This window comes from Nothobranchius furzeri, chromosome 14 (genome assembly GCF_043380555.1).
Source record: "Nothobranchius furzeri strain GRZ-AD chromosome 14, NfurGRZ-RIMD1, whole genome shotgun sequence".
Lineage (NCBI taxonomy): Eukaryota > Metazoa > Chordata > Actinopteri > Cyprinodontiformes > Nothobranchiidae > Nothobranchius > Nothobranchius furzeri.
The window spans coordinates 12,603,006-12,617,550 of record NC_091754.1 but is presented as its reverse complement, the minus strand read 5'-3'; the positions used below and the strand labels follow the sequence as shown (position 1 = coordinate 12,617,550).

Sequence of the window (14,545 nt, the reverse complement as noted above, 5' to 3'; positions counted from 1 at the left end):
TAAAAATGTGATTGGGTAGACATGCGGAAGTGAATGGATTTTGCAGTTTTCAGGTGTTGTGCCGAAAAGAGCATCCCTGCCGATATGTGCATCCCCGTCGAAACAACCACCGAGATTAACGATTAGAATTATGAGCGACTCAGCTATTTTTTATTAGATTGAGAATGTGACATGTTTCTAATCTGCGTTTTTCTTGGAAATTTCTAGTTGAACGTTTTGTTTTTGACTAGAATGTGATGGTAATTGTAAGTCTCCGAGTCGGTTTTAGTACTTGTGTTTATTTATTTATTTATTTATTTTCTCCTCCTTGAACCGTCACCTTATCGTGGTGGAGGAGTTTGAGTGCCCTAATGATCCTAGGAGCTATGTTGTCTGGGGCACTTAGTGCCCCTGGTAGGGTCTCCCATGACAAATTGGTCTTAGGTGAAGGGTGAGACAAAGAACGGTTCGAAGGATCTTTCATGGAGGTTAAAACGAAGAGTCGGAGTACCCGGCCCGGAGGGTTACCGGGGTCCCACCCTGGAGCCAGGCCTGGGGTTGGGGCCCGTGAGCGAGCGCCTGGTGGCCGGGCTTTCGCCCATGGGGCCCGGCCGGGCCCAGCCCGAACCGGATACATGGGCTCGTCCAACTGTGGACCCACCACCCGCAGGAGGAACATGAAGGGTCCGGTGCAATGCGAATCGGGGGGCAGACCAAGGCGGGAGCCTTGGCGGTCCAATCCCCGGACAAGAAAACTAGTTTTTGGGACATGGAACGTCACCTCGCTGGCGGGGAAGGAGCCGGAGCTTGTGGCAGAGGTTGAGCGGTACCGGCTAGATATAGTCAGACTCACCTCGACACATTGCATTGGCTCTGGAACCCGAGACCTGGAGAGGGGTTGGACACTCTACTTTGCTGGAGTTGCTCCGGGTGAGAGGCGGAGGGCTGGGGTTGGCTTTTTGTTAGCCCCGAGACTCTCTGCCTGTGTGTTGGGGTTTACCCCGGGGGACAAGAGGGTAGCTTCCTTGCGCCTTCGGGTCGGGGAACGGGTCCTGACTGTTGTTTGTGCTTATGGGCCAAATATCAGTTCAGAGTACCCACCCTTTTTGGAGTCCCTGGGACGAGTGCTAGATAGTGCTCCATCAGGGGACTCCATTGTCCTGCTGGGGGACTTCAATGCTCACGTGGGCAATGACAGCTTGACCTGGAGGGGTGTGATTGGGAGGAACGGCCCACCTAATCTGAACTCGAGCGGTGTTTTGTTATTGGACTTCTGTGCAAGCCGCAGTTTGGCCATAACGAACACCATGTTCGAACATAAGGAGGCCCACCGGTACACTTGGTACCAGGGCAGCCTAGGTCACAGGTCGATGATAGATTTTGTAGTCGTATCATCTGACCTGCGGCCGTATGTTTTGGACACCCGAGTGAAGAGAGGGGCGGAGCTGTCAACTGATCACCACCTGGTGGTGAGTTGGATCAGATGGCAAGGGAACATGCCGCGTAGACCTGGCAGACCCAAACGCATAGTGAGGGTCTGCTGGGAACGCCTGGCAGAAGAACCTGTCAAGACGGTCTTCAACTCCCACCTCCGGCAGAGCTTTGACCACGTCCCGAGAGCAGTGGGGGACATTGAGTCCGAGTGGGCCTTGTTCCACTCTGCGATTGTCGAGGCGGCTGTTGCTAGCTGTGGTCGTAAGGTGGCCGGTGCCAGTCGTGGTGGCAACCCCCGTACCCGCTGGTGGACACCAGAGGTTCGGGGAGCCGTCAGGCTGAAGAAGGAGGCCTACAGGGCGTGGCTGGTCTGTGGGTCTCCGGAGGCAGCAGACAGGTACCGGATAGCCAAGCGGGGTGCAGCAGTGGCAGTTGCCGAGGCAAAATCTCGGGCGTGGGAGGAGTTTGGTGAGGCCATGGAGAAAGACTATCGATCGGCTCCAAAGAGGTTCTGGCAAACTGTCCGGCGCCTCAGGAGAGGAAGGCAGCAACTCGCTCACACTGTTTACAGTGGGGATGGGGAGCTGCTGACGTCAACTGAGGCTATAGTCGGACGGTGGAAGGAATACTTTGAGGAGCTCCTCAATCCCACCAATGCGCATTCCGAGGAGGAACCAGAGCTCGGAGGCCTGGGGATGGACTGTCCGATCTCGGGGGCAGAAGTTGCTGAGGTAGTCAAACAACTACACAGCGGCGGAGCCCCGGGGGCGGATGAGGTTCGTCCTGGGTATCTCAAGGCTATGGATGTTGTAGGGCTGTCATGGTTGACACGTCTCTACAACATTGCGTGGTCATCGGGGGCAGTTCCTAGGGAGTGGCAGACCGGGGTGGTGGTCCCCATCTTTAAGAAGGGTGACCTGAGGGTGTGTTCCAACTATAGGGGGATCACACTCCTCAGCCTCCCTGGAAAGGTCTACTCCAAGGTACTGGAGAGGAGGGTCCGATCGATAGTTGAATCTCAGATAGAGGAGGAGCAATGTGGTTTTCGTCCTGGCCAGGGAACTGTGGACCAGCTCTATACCCTTGCAAGGGTGATGGAGGGGGCATGGGAGTTTGCCCAACCAATCCACATGTGTTTTGTGGATTTGGAGAAGGCTTATGACCGTGTCCCCAGGGGCACCCTGTGGGGGACGCTCCAGGAGTATGGGGTGGGTGGCTTTCTGTTAAGGGCCATTCAGTCCCTTTACCAGAGGAGCGTGAGTTTGGTCCGCATAGCCGGTAGTAAGTCGGACCTGTTCCCAGTGAGGGTTGGACTCCGCCAGGGCTGCCCTTTGTCACCGGTTCTGTTCATCACTTTTATGGACAGAATTTCTAGACGCAGCCGTGGTGTGGAGTGTGTCGAGTTTGGTGGCAGGAGAATCTCGTCTCTGCTTTTTGCGGATGATGTGGTCCTCCTAGCTTCATCCAGCTCTGACCTTCAGCTCTTGCTGGGTAGGTTCGCGGCCGAGTGTGAAGCGGCTGGGATGAGGATCAGCACCTCCAAATCTGAGACCATGGTTCTCGACCGGGAAAGGGTGGCTTGCCAACTCCGGGTCGGGGGAGTGGTCCTACCTCAAGTGGAGGAGTTTAAGTATCTCGGGGTCTTGTTCACGAGTGAGGGTAGGAGGGATCGGGAGATCGACAGACGGATTGGTTCGGCGTCTGCAGTGATGCGGACGCTGAGCCGATCTGTCGTGGGGAAGAGGGAGCTGAGCCAGAAAGCCAGGCTCTCGATTTACCGGTCGATCTACGTCCCAATCCTCACCTATGGTCATGAGCTTTGGGTAATGACCGAAAGAACGAGATCGCGGATACAAGCGGCCGAAATGAGTTTCCTCCGTAGGGTGGCCGGGCTCAGCCTTAGAGATAGGGTGAGGAGCTCGGACATTCGGGAGGGACTCGGAGTAGAACCGCTGCTCCTCCGGATCGAAAGGAGCCAGTTGAGGTGGTTTGGGCATCTGGTCAGGATGCCTCCTGGACGCCTCCCCGGGGAGGTGTTTCGGGCATGTCCTGCCGGCAGAAGGCACCCGGGTCGACCCAGGGCACGTTGGAGAGGTTATATCTCCAATCTGGTCCGGGAACGCCTTGGGGTCCTGCCGGAGGAGCTGGTGGACAAGGCCGGGGAGAGGACGGCCTGGAGCTCCCTAGTTGGGATGCTGCCCAAGCGACCCGGACCCGGATAAGCGGAGGAAGATGACGACGACGACGTTTATTGTTTTTTATGCCTTCTTCAGCTATTTTGCTTCTGGTTTGCAGCAATGTGACTCATAATTACGAACCTTTGAAAGATTAGTTCCCATTACTTAAAATAATTCTAACCTTTTGAATTTGAATAATTTGTATAAGGCAAAATCATTTTAATTGTTTAAGATGTCAAAGCATTTATTGCATAGTGCCTGATTGTTTATTTTGTCGTGGTGTACCTAATTTGTAATCATCTAAGCTTTACCACAGATGTTTTACATTTTTGAAATTTGCCCCTTTTGTTTCAATCACAGAGTCATCAGTTCAGAAAATAATTGAAAATTGGAGGGTTAAATGTGTGAATGGATGTCAGTAAAAGGTGTTACACACTCCTAGCTGATTTCTTTCCCAACTTCAAAACGACAGAGAACATTTACAAGCCGAGATTACAGATTTTAGGCATTTCCATAATTTTGTGACCTTTTGACCTCTGGTGACCTATTTAGTCAACTAATTTGCACATTAACCACATAAACTGTAAAGTGGCTTAAGGACAAACATTGTAATTCACTTTCCTATGATAATCCAGTCAAGAGGAATGTCAATTTAGATTTCCCCTACCCTAAAACTGGCCATAGCAAAACTTAAAGCCACGCCCACAAAGAACGCCCCAAAAGAGGTATTGAGTCCCTATATTTTCAGTGGCAACATGAAAAATGTGAAAAAATACATAAAATCCTACAACATGCATGCATTTTCATCAGTTTTAGGGGTGGGGGTGCAAGGTGAGCCTACTCAGCCCATGGACTACTACACTAAGGGAAAGTAAATGGAAATTGACACACACCTGCTGTTATATATACGGTATAATGTTTTGACTTCAATTAAAATTACCATAAAATACATAAATACATTTGTATTACCTACATTTGCTAATATTCAGTTAACCATCAGTCTAAATACGTTGTTGAGAGCAATGTAACTGATAGCTTAACAAAAAATGTGAGATACTGTTATCAGTCTAATTTATAGAAGGCTTTTTACATTTTTAAAGTATCACTTTTTTTTTAATACAGCACATTTTAATAACTTATCTAACTACTTTCAATCAGTCTACCCTATAATACTCTAAAATTCATGCAGCTATTAATTGTAACATTGATCTTCTGAATTCAAGAAGTTTTCAATTCAAATTTGAATGAATGGGATGCCTTCGTTTTAAAAATACAGGAAACTTGATTGCATAATCGCACAAAAACCAAAGCCTGTAGCAGACCGATGTATATAACTTTACTTCAGGAAGCATCTTAAACAGCTCCTTATTCTCACCTTATTTACCTGGACAATGCTTGTAGCACCAAAAGACTCCAAGATATGTTTATTTAGCATCTCCCTCCTTTCCTCCTCTGACCACTTCATCATGACGTTTTCTAATTTTTTCATACTCTCCATTTTTTTATAGATGTTTGTGGTGTTACTGCAATAATTCTTTATTGTTAAACGTATATGATGCTGTTGGTAGCAATAAAGTAGCCCTACATGACTGTTTACGTTCTGCCGCATTCTCTGGTGAAACTGAGCTTCCAGCTGCAGCATATATAGAAGGCCATATTGTGCCTAGCATGCACCACGACTGGCAAAACTAGTAGTAGTTCAGGTGAAAAATAATTTGTTTTTGAAAAGCGTCCAGAAATTTAAGAACTCCACTATCGATATTAACTACTCATTTAATTACTCAAATATCGATACTTTAATGAGAGTATTGATTCCAAAACATAAATAGCTAGAATCTGAGTATCGATCCACACATCCCTACTGTTTAGAGTTTGGGCCAGTTGAGAACTATCGCACTGGTGCTGAGGAGGAGGCGTAGGGTGGATGGACCGATTGACATCGGCTGTGAGAAACAGCAGCATGTCTTCCAGTGAGCAAGCAGATTTGGGGACTTTGGGTTGGGTTCTCCGATCTCAGGAGCCGACACAGAGTTGTCAAAACCCCTCCATGGCAAGGCCCTGGGGGTGGATGAAATGCGCCTGGATTTCCTTACGGCTCTGGATGTTGTGGGACTGTGTTGGTTGACGCGGCTCAGCAACATTGCGTGGACATCAGTTCCACTGGACTGGCAGACTGTGGTGGTGATCCCCCTATTTAAAGAAGGGGACAGCAGGGTGCCAGTTACAGGGGGATCACACTTCTGAGCCTCCGTTGTAAGACCATTTCGAGGGCTCTGGGGGATATGGTCTGTCGCATTGTTAAACCTTGGATTCAGGAAGAGCAATGATGTTTTCATCCTGGCCGTGGAACACTGGACCAGCTCTACACCCTTGGTGGTGGTGGTGTGTGTGTGTGTGTGTGTGTGTGTGTGTGGGGGGGGGGGGGGGGGGGGGGGGGGTCCTGGAGGGTGCGTGGGAGTTCGCCCAACCAATCTACATGTATTTTGTGGATTTGGAGAAAGCGTTCAACTCTGTTCCTCGGGAGAGAGGGCTGTGGGGGGTACTCCAGGAGTACAGGGTACCAGGCCCCTTGATACAGGCTGTTAGGTTCCTGTGCAACTGGTGTCAAACCTTGGTCCGCATTGCCATCAGTAAGTCGGGGTCATTTCAGGTCAGAGTTGGACTCCGCCAACGCTTCCCTTGTCACCAGTTCTGCTCATTTATGGACAGGATATCTAGGTGCAGCCAAGGTGGTGAGGGGATCTATTTTGGGGGCCTAAGGATTGGCTCTCTTTTTTTTGCAGATTATGTGGTCTTGTTGGAATCATCGGACCATGATCTCCAGTTTCGCCGGAGCAGATTGCAGCTGAAATGAGAATCAGCTCCTCTAAATCTTACACCATGGTCTTGAATTGAAAATGATAGAATGCCTTCTCCAAATCAGGGACAAGGTCCTGTGGACTTGTGCAGCATCTGCAGTGAAGTGGGCGTTGTACCAGTCTGTCGTGGTAAAGAGAGAGCTGAGCTGTCATTCATAGGTCAATTTATTTTCCAACCCTCACCTAGAGTAACACGCTTTGGGTAGTGATCAAAAGAGTGAGATCATAAATACAAGCGACCAGAATGAGTTTTCTCTGCAGGGTGTCTGGGCTCTTCCTTAGAGATAGGGTGAGAAGCTTGGTCATCTGGGAGAGGCTTGGAGTAAACCCGCTGCTCCTCCCCATTGAGAGGAACCAGTTAAGTTGGCTCGGACATTTGGTTAGGATGCCTCCTGGACGCCTCCCTGATGTAGTTTTACGGGCATGTCTACCCAGGAGGAGACCTAAAGGAAGACCCAGGAGATGCTGAACGGACTATGTTTCTCGGCTGTCCAAGGAACACCTCGGGATTCCCCCGAAGAAGCTGGCCCAAGTGGCTGGGGAGAGGCCAGTCTGGGCCTCTCTGCTTAAGGTACTGTCACTGCAACCCAAACCCGGATAAGCAGACAATAATAGATAAATGGATTTTATTATAAGTTAGCTTATGCAATAAACTGAAAATGACAGTTTTAACAACAGAGTTACTATTTAAAGCTTTACTTCTGTTTAACTAAATGCCAGCAGCTGGTTGTGGTGAAGGGCAGGCCAGTGAAACCAAACTTTCCAATGTTTACATCAATCAATGTTTATTTCAGTTTGCTTTTGCATCAACATATTAAGACATTTTTCATCAAGGAATTTCTATTACACTAGAATATATCAAGTAGAACAAAAAGTGGTAGAGTCAGCTGAAATTAGACAAGATTTCTCGCCGTTATTAAGTCAAATCAAATCAATGCTTTTCCAGCATACTACAGTGTGAAGAACTACCGTACATAGTTCCAGTGATTTAGACAGAGCAATACCAGATAGTACAGTACCAGCAGTAACAGGTACAACATATACAGAAAATATCCCAAGTCTCTTTTTTATTTTATTTTTTTACATTTTAACCCAAAGTTAAACTGTACAGTTAATATAAAAACCAAAAACATAGAAACCAAAACAACAGACTAACAAAACACCCTGTAAGCAGAAGTTTGAAGTTTTTCTTTTTGCATTTTTTTACAACATTTTTTTTGGTAAATTTTATTTTAGTTTTATTTTTTGTGTGTTTTCTCTGCCACTGAAAGAACTGCACTGAACACAAATCTCACTGACGGTACAGAGATAGAAGAGAAATGTATTGTTAATATTCTGACATAATTAAAGCTTTGAATCCAATTATGTGTAGCTATTTGAAACACACACACAGCTCGGCTTTGAGATTTCAGGTCGACTATGTTTAAGTACACACGAAAGAAGGCCGTTTAATTCTAAGGAATGTCTCAGCAGCCCGACATGTGATGATGGACTTTTTAAATTTTATTTTGGGGTATGTCAGGTGCGTATGAGAGAGTCACGTACAAGACCAAGGCGCTTCACTTCATACTGGATGGGCTGATGCTCATGTGCATAAAGAACCAATGTGTGAGAGATGACAGTCCTTTTTTCCAGACATGTTTAAAATACAGACAGCTGCACAAGTACAAAACGCCCTCCTCAGTCTGTCACGTGGCTACCCACCGACTTACAACACAATCACAACTTGATGCACAGCCATGTATCATGAAACGTTTTTTCAAAAACACACACGCCTTCATTTTGAAGACCATCAAATATAAAGACTCTGACACAAAGATATAGTCAGAACAATATTGAGAAGGAAAAAAACATTTTTGCTTCAAGTTGAAATTGCTGTGGACGTTTTACGCACGTGCACAGCTTCTTTACCAACTTGATTTCTGAACATCACCACAGATAATGTTACTTTCCCTGAACCACTTAGTGAAAAGAAAACAACTCACGGGAGATCTGGGAGCGAGGACAGTGACGCAACTCCAGTCATCATGTGTTGACCTTCACCGTGGGTCGAGGACTACTGGGGTTCAACACTGGGTTTGCACAATGGTGCATTGAGCAAAAGTGGCAAATATAGTTGTTTAGTTTTAAATGACTTAGCAAATAAAAAAAAGTCGTCTCACGAAATGTTTACAATGGACAAAAAGCAGCTACGGACATAAATGGAACACATTTCTTTTTTACTGAAGTAAACGAGTGATGCCCTTTGTGTTATACCTCATTTCTTTCACCGTGCTTCCCACATATTAGCTCTTTAGTAAGTTTGCAGTGGAGATTCAGTCGTCTCGATTTCTATGGCACATGAATTGTATACAGGTTTGTACAACAGACTCAAACATGATCCAGTATACACATTCTGCGTTTGTCTCACACCGGGTCGCAGTCTTCACATAGATGATGAGATATTCCTCATCACCGCGCTTGCAAGCAGCAGCTGAAAAATGCATGTTGTTCAGTAGACTTTGCAGAGTTAAGTGGCATCACTACAGGTTTTCATTTGTATTGTGCAGCCCTAACTGGTGGAGGAACAAACTTTGAGTATAACAGTATTCTCTGTGTGTAGATATTAATCATGTGCATTTATATATTGTCAAGTACTGCTTGCTGAGACCAAATAAAATAAAATAAATAAATAAATAAACAAAAATAAATTAAAATAAAGGGAAATTAACAGGTTTTGGCTTAATAGCAATGCAGGTATACATTTCCCTTTTTATATATATAGTCTTTTTGCCAGTATCTCAAAAAAATAGAACGCTTTTCATAAGTTTCTGTAGTTGACTTACATTATAAATATTTTTTCATTTCAAATCTCCTGTTAAAGTAGCATGCTGCTTTTTAATATGGCAGTTGTATATTTTTAATACTCATCCATTGTGGTTTCATGCATTTCTTGATGGTTTCTTAACTTGTGAGTATCTACACAGCAAGGTCCAGAAAATCCAACCACTCCGACTAACACACACACACACACACACACACACACACACACACACACACACACACACGCACGCACGCACGCACGCACGCACGCACGCACGTACGCACGCACGCACGCACGCACACACACACACACACACACACACACACACACAAACACAAATGTCAGATGTTCCTCGTTCCCTCTTTAGACCTGTTAACCTTTCACAACTCACATCACTGCCAGTCCAGACGAGGAACAAGCCCGTCTTCAACGTGACAGCGCCGCACACACAGCCAGTCCCAGAAGGCGTAAAGACAAAGTCACGCTTGTGTCTCCTCTAATTACTTTCATTTTTAAAGTGAAAGTCCGGTTGCAGCATTAATTTCCAAGCAGGTAGCCTCCTTCATCTGTCCCGCTATTAGAACTGGTACCACTTCTTGTCCTTGCACTTCAACATCAGCTATAAAAGGACAAAGTCAAGTTGGAAATGTAAGAGGATAAACAGTAAAAGGCAGAGAAAGCAAATGCAAACATGAATGATACATCCATTAGCCTGGTGAACTAGATCAAATATTTGCTTTGCAAAGTTTGGTCTCGGAACGCTTCACTGGAACTTCAGCAGCCCCAAGCAGCATTCTGGCTGGCCAACCACAGTTCTCTATAGGGGTTTCAAACCGATAGAGCGCTGTGATTGGTCCACAATGGTGGATCTCTATCCGCTTTGTGGGCCAATCAGGACCCTCTATTCATCTGGTGGGCAGGATGAAGCAACGGTGTGGAATAAAATGGCGACACATCGTTTGAAACGGCTTTTACATCAATTTTGGACTTTTTGGACTTGGGTTTTATTAGAATCTGGAGCAGATAGATGTATTTAAGTCCTCTATTTTAAAAAAAGGGATGTATTTTTTGCCTTTTTCAACAGCAAACTGCATCATTTATTGACATCTCTTGCGGTGAGTACGTCACATTGTTCATTGTCCAGTAGCATGCAGAGAACCTGCCCCATGATCTGGTTTGCCAGGCTAAAAGTCCATAGTTGCAAGCAAAGGCACAACTAATCAGTTCTGAGAGATTCTGAGTATCGTTTTTCACCTCATGAGCATGCTTAGAGAAGGATTCTGCACTGGTCATCATCAGGGCTGTCCGCTCCTCCAGCTCTCCCAGCCTTTGGCCTCTCTCATCTAAAGCAATGCGAGCTCGTGCCAGCTCCCCAACCGCTCCCCCTGCTGCCATCTTCATGCCCTCCACCCCTCCCTGACCAGGGATGTGCTGTGCCAGACTTCGGGAAGCCTTCCCAGCGGCAGCCTCACCAACTGAAAACCACATCAGCATGAGAGGATAATACTTTATTTTTAAGTGTTTTCTGACAAAAACAGTCATATTCATCCATTATTTGCTTGTTTTTATTTAAATAATTTAAAATATTTTGGCAGGATTTAAATATTTATTCATTATTAGAAGAAAAAAACAACAAACAAGACTCACAGAGCTCCTCTCTGTCGAATGCATGGGCATTTCCTCCAAAGAAGCCCTTTAGAAACCCTCTGTTCTGGGCTTCTGGTGTTTCTATTGGGGTGAAGAGCTCTCCGAGCATTTCCTGCAACAAACGGAAATGAATGAAAATGAGAAAAAAGCAAATTCTCTAAAAATACATCAACCAAATCAGCAATCTTACACTAGATTGCAGTCACTGCTGCCAGTAGATGGCACTATTGTAGCATCATTTTACTGATCAGAGTGGAAAAACAACCCCAAACTCATTTAGATGCATGTGCACTCTAAATCTACATCAATATTTAAACTTCTTTACCACATTTGATGAGAGCAACATTTGCCTTCATCAAGGAAGTAAGCTACGATATTTACTGCTTCAGTACGTTTCTCAGGCCGAGGATGGATTTAGACATGACCACCGTGCTCACCTGCAGGTTGTCACACATCTCCTGGCTGTATGTGATTCTCTGAATCTCTGTGGGGGAACTGAGATACAGTGCCTGCCCCCCGTTGGTGAAACAGAATGTTCTTGCAATGCGCATGTCTGTCAGAGGCAGGTAGTTGACATCCATGAGCGGTCTTAAACTGGGCAAACTGGAAGCAGAATGACAAAAGTTAAAAACATGCTTGACATCTGGAAAGTGGTTTGAATATCATCAATAACAACCCCTGCATAAAAGCCAATTCATTTACAGATTTTCTTGATGCAAATATGCTTAGTCCTCATTGAGTATTTTGTAGTCACTGCATGAACACATTAAGTTATTAAAAGCAATACATTATTCATACTTGGAATTAGCTGTAAACAGGAGCCATGTTTCATACACTGATGCATCAGAGTAGCTGCTGCAAAAGGTCAAATATGCAATCAAGTAAGCCTCCTTTTCAAAGTTTGAATCGGACTATGCCATTGATTATTCAGCTTGATGGGATCCATGATTCTTTCGACACAAGGATGTGCGTTTAAAGAGGAACCTGGCAGTTTTGGCTTGCTTTTAGCACCCCCTAGTTTCTGTTTGTAGAACCAAAACTATCTTCTCGCTGTGCGTTTGCCTTTTTAACATCTTAATAACGGCTGGAATGTCTCAGCAGCCTTTCTTAGTGTCTACAGGAGTGATTCATCACAACAAATCAGCTGTGTTCATGATCTAAAACATGAAGGAAACATTTTTATGTCCAACAGAGCGACCGGCAACCAGAAGTTGCAAATGTGGTATTCTGTCCACACGGGGCAACAGGGGCTGGGCGGCCTTTCATTAACCATGTAAAGGGCAATTTTAGCACACATCGGCTCACAAAAATGATTAAAAAATATAGAAAAGTTGCAATGTATCCCTTTGAAGATAAACCTTAACCATATTTTTAATACATTTGCAGTGGCCTCTAGTAAGAATGAATGCCTTGTAAGTTGTACTCTTGGGAAAATGTTACGGTGCATCTGTTTCAGGAACTAGAAGTGAGCCAGATCAGAGTTAAGCTTCAGATGGCTTTGGACTCTTATTTTCGGATATTGGGACATCTCATCTAGGATTGGAAAACAGCAACACAACTCTACATCGTTCGCTTGGCAACATTGTTTTACCTCCACAAATAACACAAGCCTGCAGGAGTTCTACTGTGTGGTGGAGTTGCTAATGCTAACGATTAGCTTCTATTAGCCAAGAGGCGCCTGGCCTTGCGAGGCGATGTCTTGCGAGGCCAGGCGCCATGCTTACGAGGACACTGTCCTTCCTTGGTCAAAGAAAACTGTTAAATCTCTTCTTCCGGCTCTTGGAGAGTACAGACACTTTTTTCTCCTCTCCCGCCCTGCTCTTCCCAAGGCTTTTTGTCCTGTCTGCCTGTGCACTGCACATCTCTACATTTTTTCTGGAAACTAGAAATTATTAAACATGGATCTGGTCAGTTGGTCTCTCAATGCGATTGACAAAAATTTTTCAACAATGAGAACGGGAGAAGGGGCTCCTGGATGCCCCTCTGGGACAGAGCCAGCTAGGTGTATCATGGACTCCTGGAAACAGTGGAACTTGGTCTGCCTGTCTCAACTGTTGCAGAGGATTCTGAAGATGTCTGGATATTCGTCGTCTTGGCGTTGGGATTTCTGCTGTTTGGCCTGAGCGGTTACCCGGCATACCGGAAAATTAACGAGCTTTCGAGGAATATTGGCTCAATCCCGGAGCTCAGAGATGGAATGCATTGTGCTGTGAACTCACAAACTCATATAATTGTCAAGATGAGTCGTAAGCTTGGAACTTTGGCTGAGACCCAGGCTCTGGCACAGAAGGTTGATTCGATGAAGGATAGAGTTGACGGATCAGCACGGATTGGGATAGATTGATAATGCCATTATTGGATCTGGAGGGGTTGAAGATCGACAGAACTCTAAGACAGAGAGGAAATGATCTCTGCCTGTACCCAAAACAATTCTAGTTATCTGAATCTGGTGACCTTGAAGCCTGTGAAGCTGAAGTGAAAACTCCCCCTTTAGAAGAAATGTGGAATGCTACTGTCGCTATGGAAACCATTTCTCCCTATACCAGCCTGGGCGGGACTGTGACCGGTGAAGGCCGTGGAACCGTATCTAGGAGTCAAAGTGCTCTCTAACCCATTATCTCCCTCCCCTGCCCAAACGGAGGTGATGAGCGCTGCTCTTGCGGCTGCACTCTCTGAAGTGAGGACGGTCCCAACCTGCCTCCCCACCTAGTGGACACTTACATTGTGTATCGTCTGAAGTCTTTGTGCATATTTGTCCGAGGTGCTTTTTTGCATAGCAAAGCTATCCTCTCTGTTGAGGGTAACTCTGAAGTGCCTTTTTTCCCTCCCCCTGACTATCCTCATGTAAACCCTCTTGATCTATAACGGTAGCGCGACTCGTTTTGCGACCACAGTCACCTATTCTTTTTATGTGTCTATGTATGTATGTCTGATCTTGGAATCGTGTGCGCTGAAACAATTGAATTTCCCTCTAGGATTAAGTATTTTTGAATTGAATTTGAAATGGAACAGACTTGCATCACGTGACCGCGGCTTCCACGGCGATCACGTAACGTCACGTGACACGGGAGATAACGTTATATGTATTAGTTTCAATATAAACATATGATGAGCCTTTTAAATTGTGTATATATTTGTTAAATTAAATATATAAGTGCATTACTACCCTCTAGCCACCGAAGCGGCAACTAATAAGCAACTAACCAAACATAGATAACTTCTTTGGATCTAAAAAAATATTTTTAAATTAGTTGACTTACTTTCAAACGTTAAATTTGCCCCCGAAGTAGCTGCCGGCTTCTGATCCGCCACCCTTTGGAAAATACCGCGGCGTATTCTGGGTAATTTTTGACCGAGGCTAGGCAACAAGACACCTCCCGTATATCCTTGCTCAGCTAGCTAAACGGCTAACAAACGGAGAACACACGCCCCGGTAGAACATGAACATTGGAACGCGCCTTGGTGGCTCCTGATGACATATCTCCTAGGCAACTGAGTGGGGCCAAGACCAAGGCGAGGTTCCTTGGCATTGAGAAACACCCCTGCTCTGCCGTTTCCTGGATGCTAAAGCAACAACAGCCTTAGACAATGTGAGTCAAGATGGGTGAGTCCATGAATGTTAAGAGACAGTGTGACGTAGATCTGTC

General features: G+C 45.6%; 1 protein-coding gene across 22 annotated transcripts in view; it reads right to left on the bottom strand.

Annotated features, from left to right (window-relative positions):
• Positions 1-7,211: 7,211 nt before the first annotated feature.
• stxbp5l (syntaxin binding protein 5L) overlaps positions 7,212-14,545 on the bottom strand; it is a 210,037-nt gene continuing 202,703 nt past the window's right edge. For all 22 annotated transcript variants that reach the window (XM_015966780.3, XM_015966783.3, XM_015966784.3 and 19 more), the window contains 4 exons: positions 11,336-11,501; positions 10,899-11,010; positions 10,506-10,726; positions 7,212-9,870 (listed from right to left, as the gene is read on the bottom strand). In XM_015966780.3, the coding sequence (XP_015822266.1) occupies positions 9,829-9,870; positions 10,506-10,726; positions 10,899-11,010; positions 11,336-11,501 (541 nt within the window). In that variant the 3' untranslated portion in view covers positions 7,212-9,828. The remainder of the gene's footprint in view (positions 9,871-10,505; positions 10,727-10,898; positions 11,011-11,335; positions 11,502-14,545) is intronic.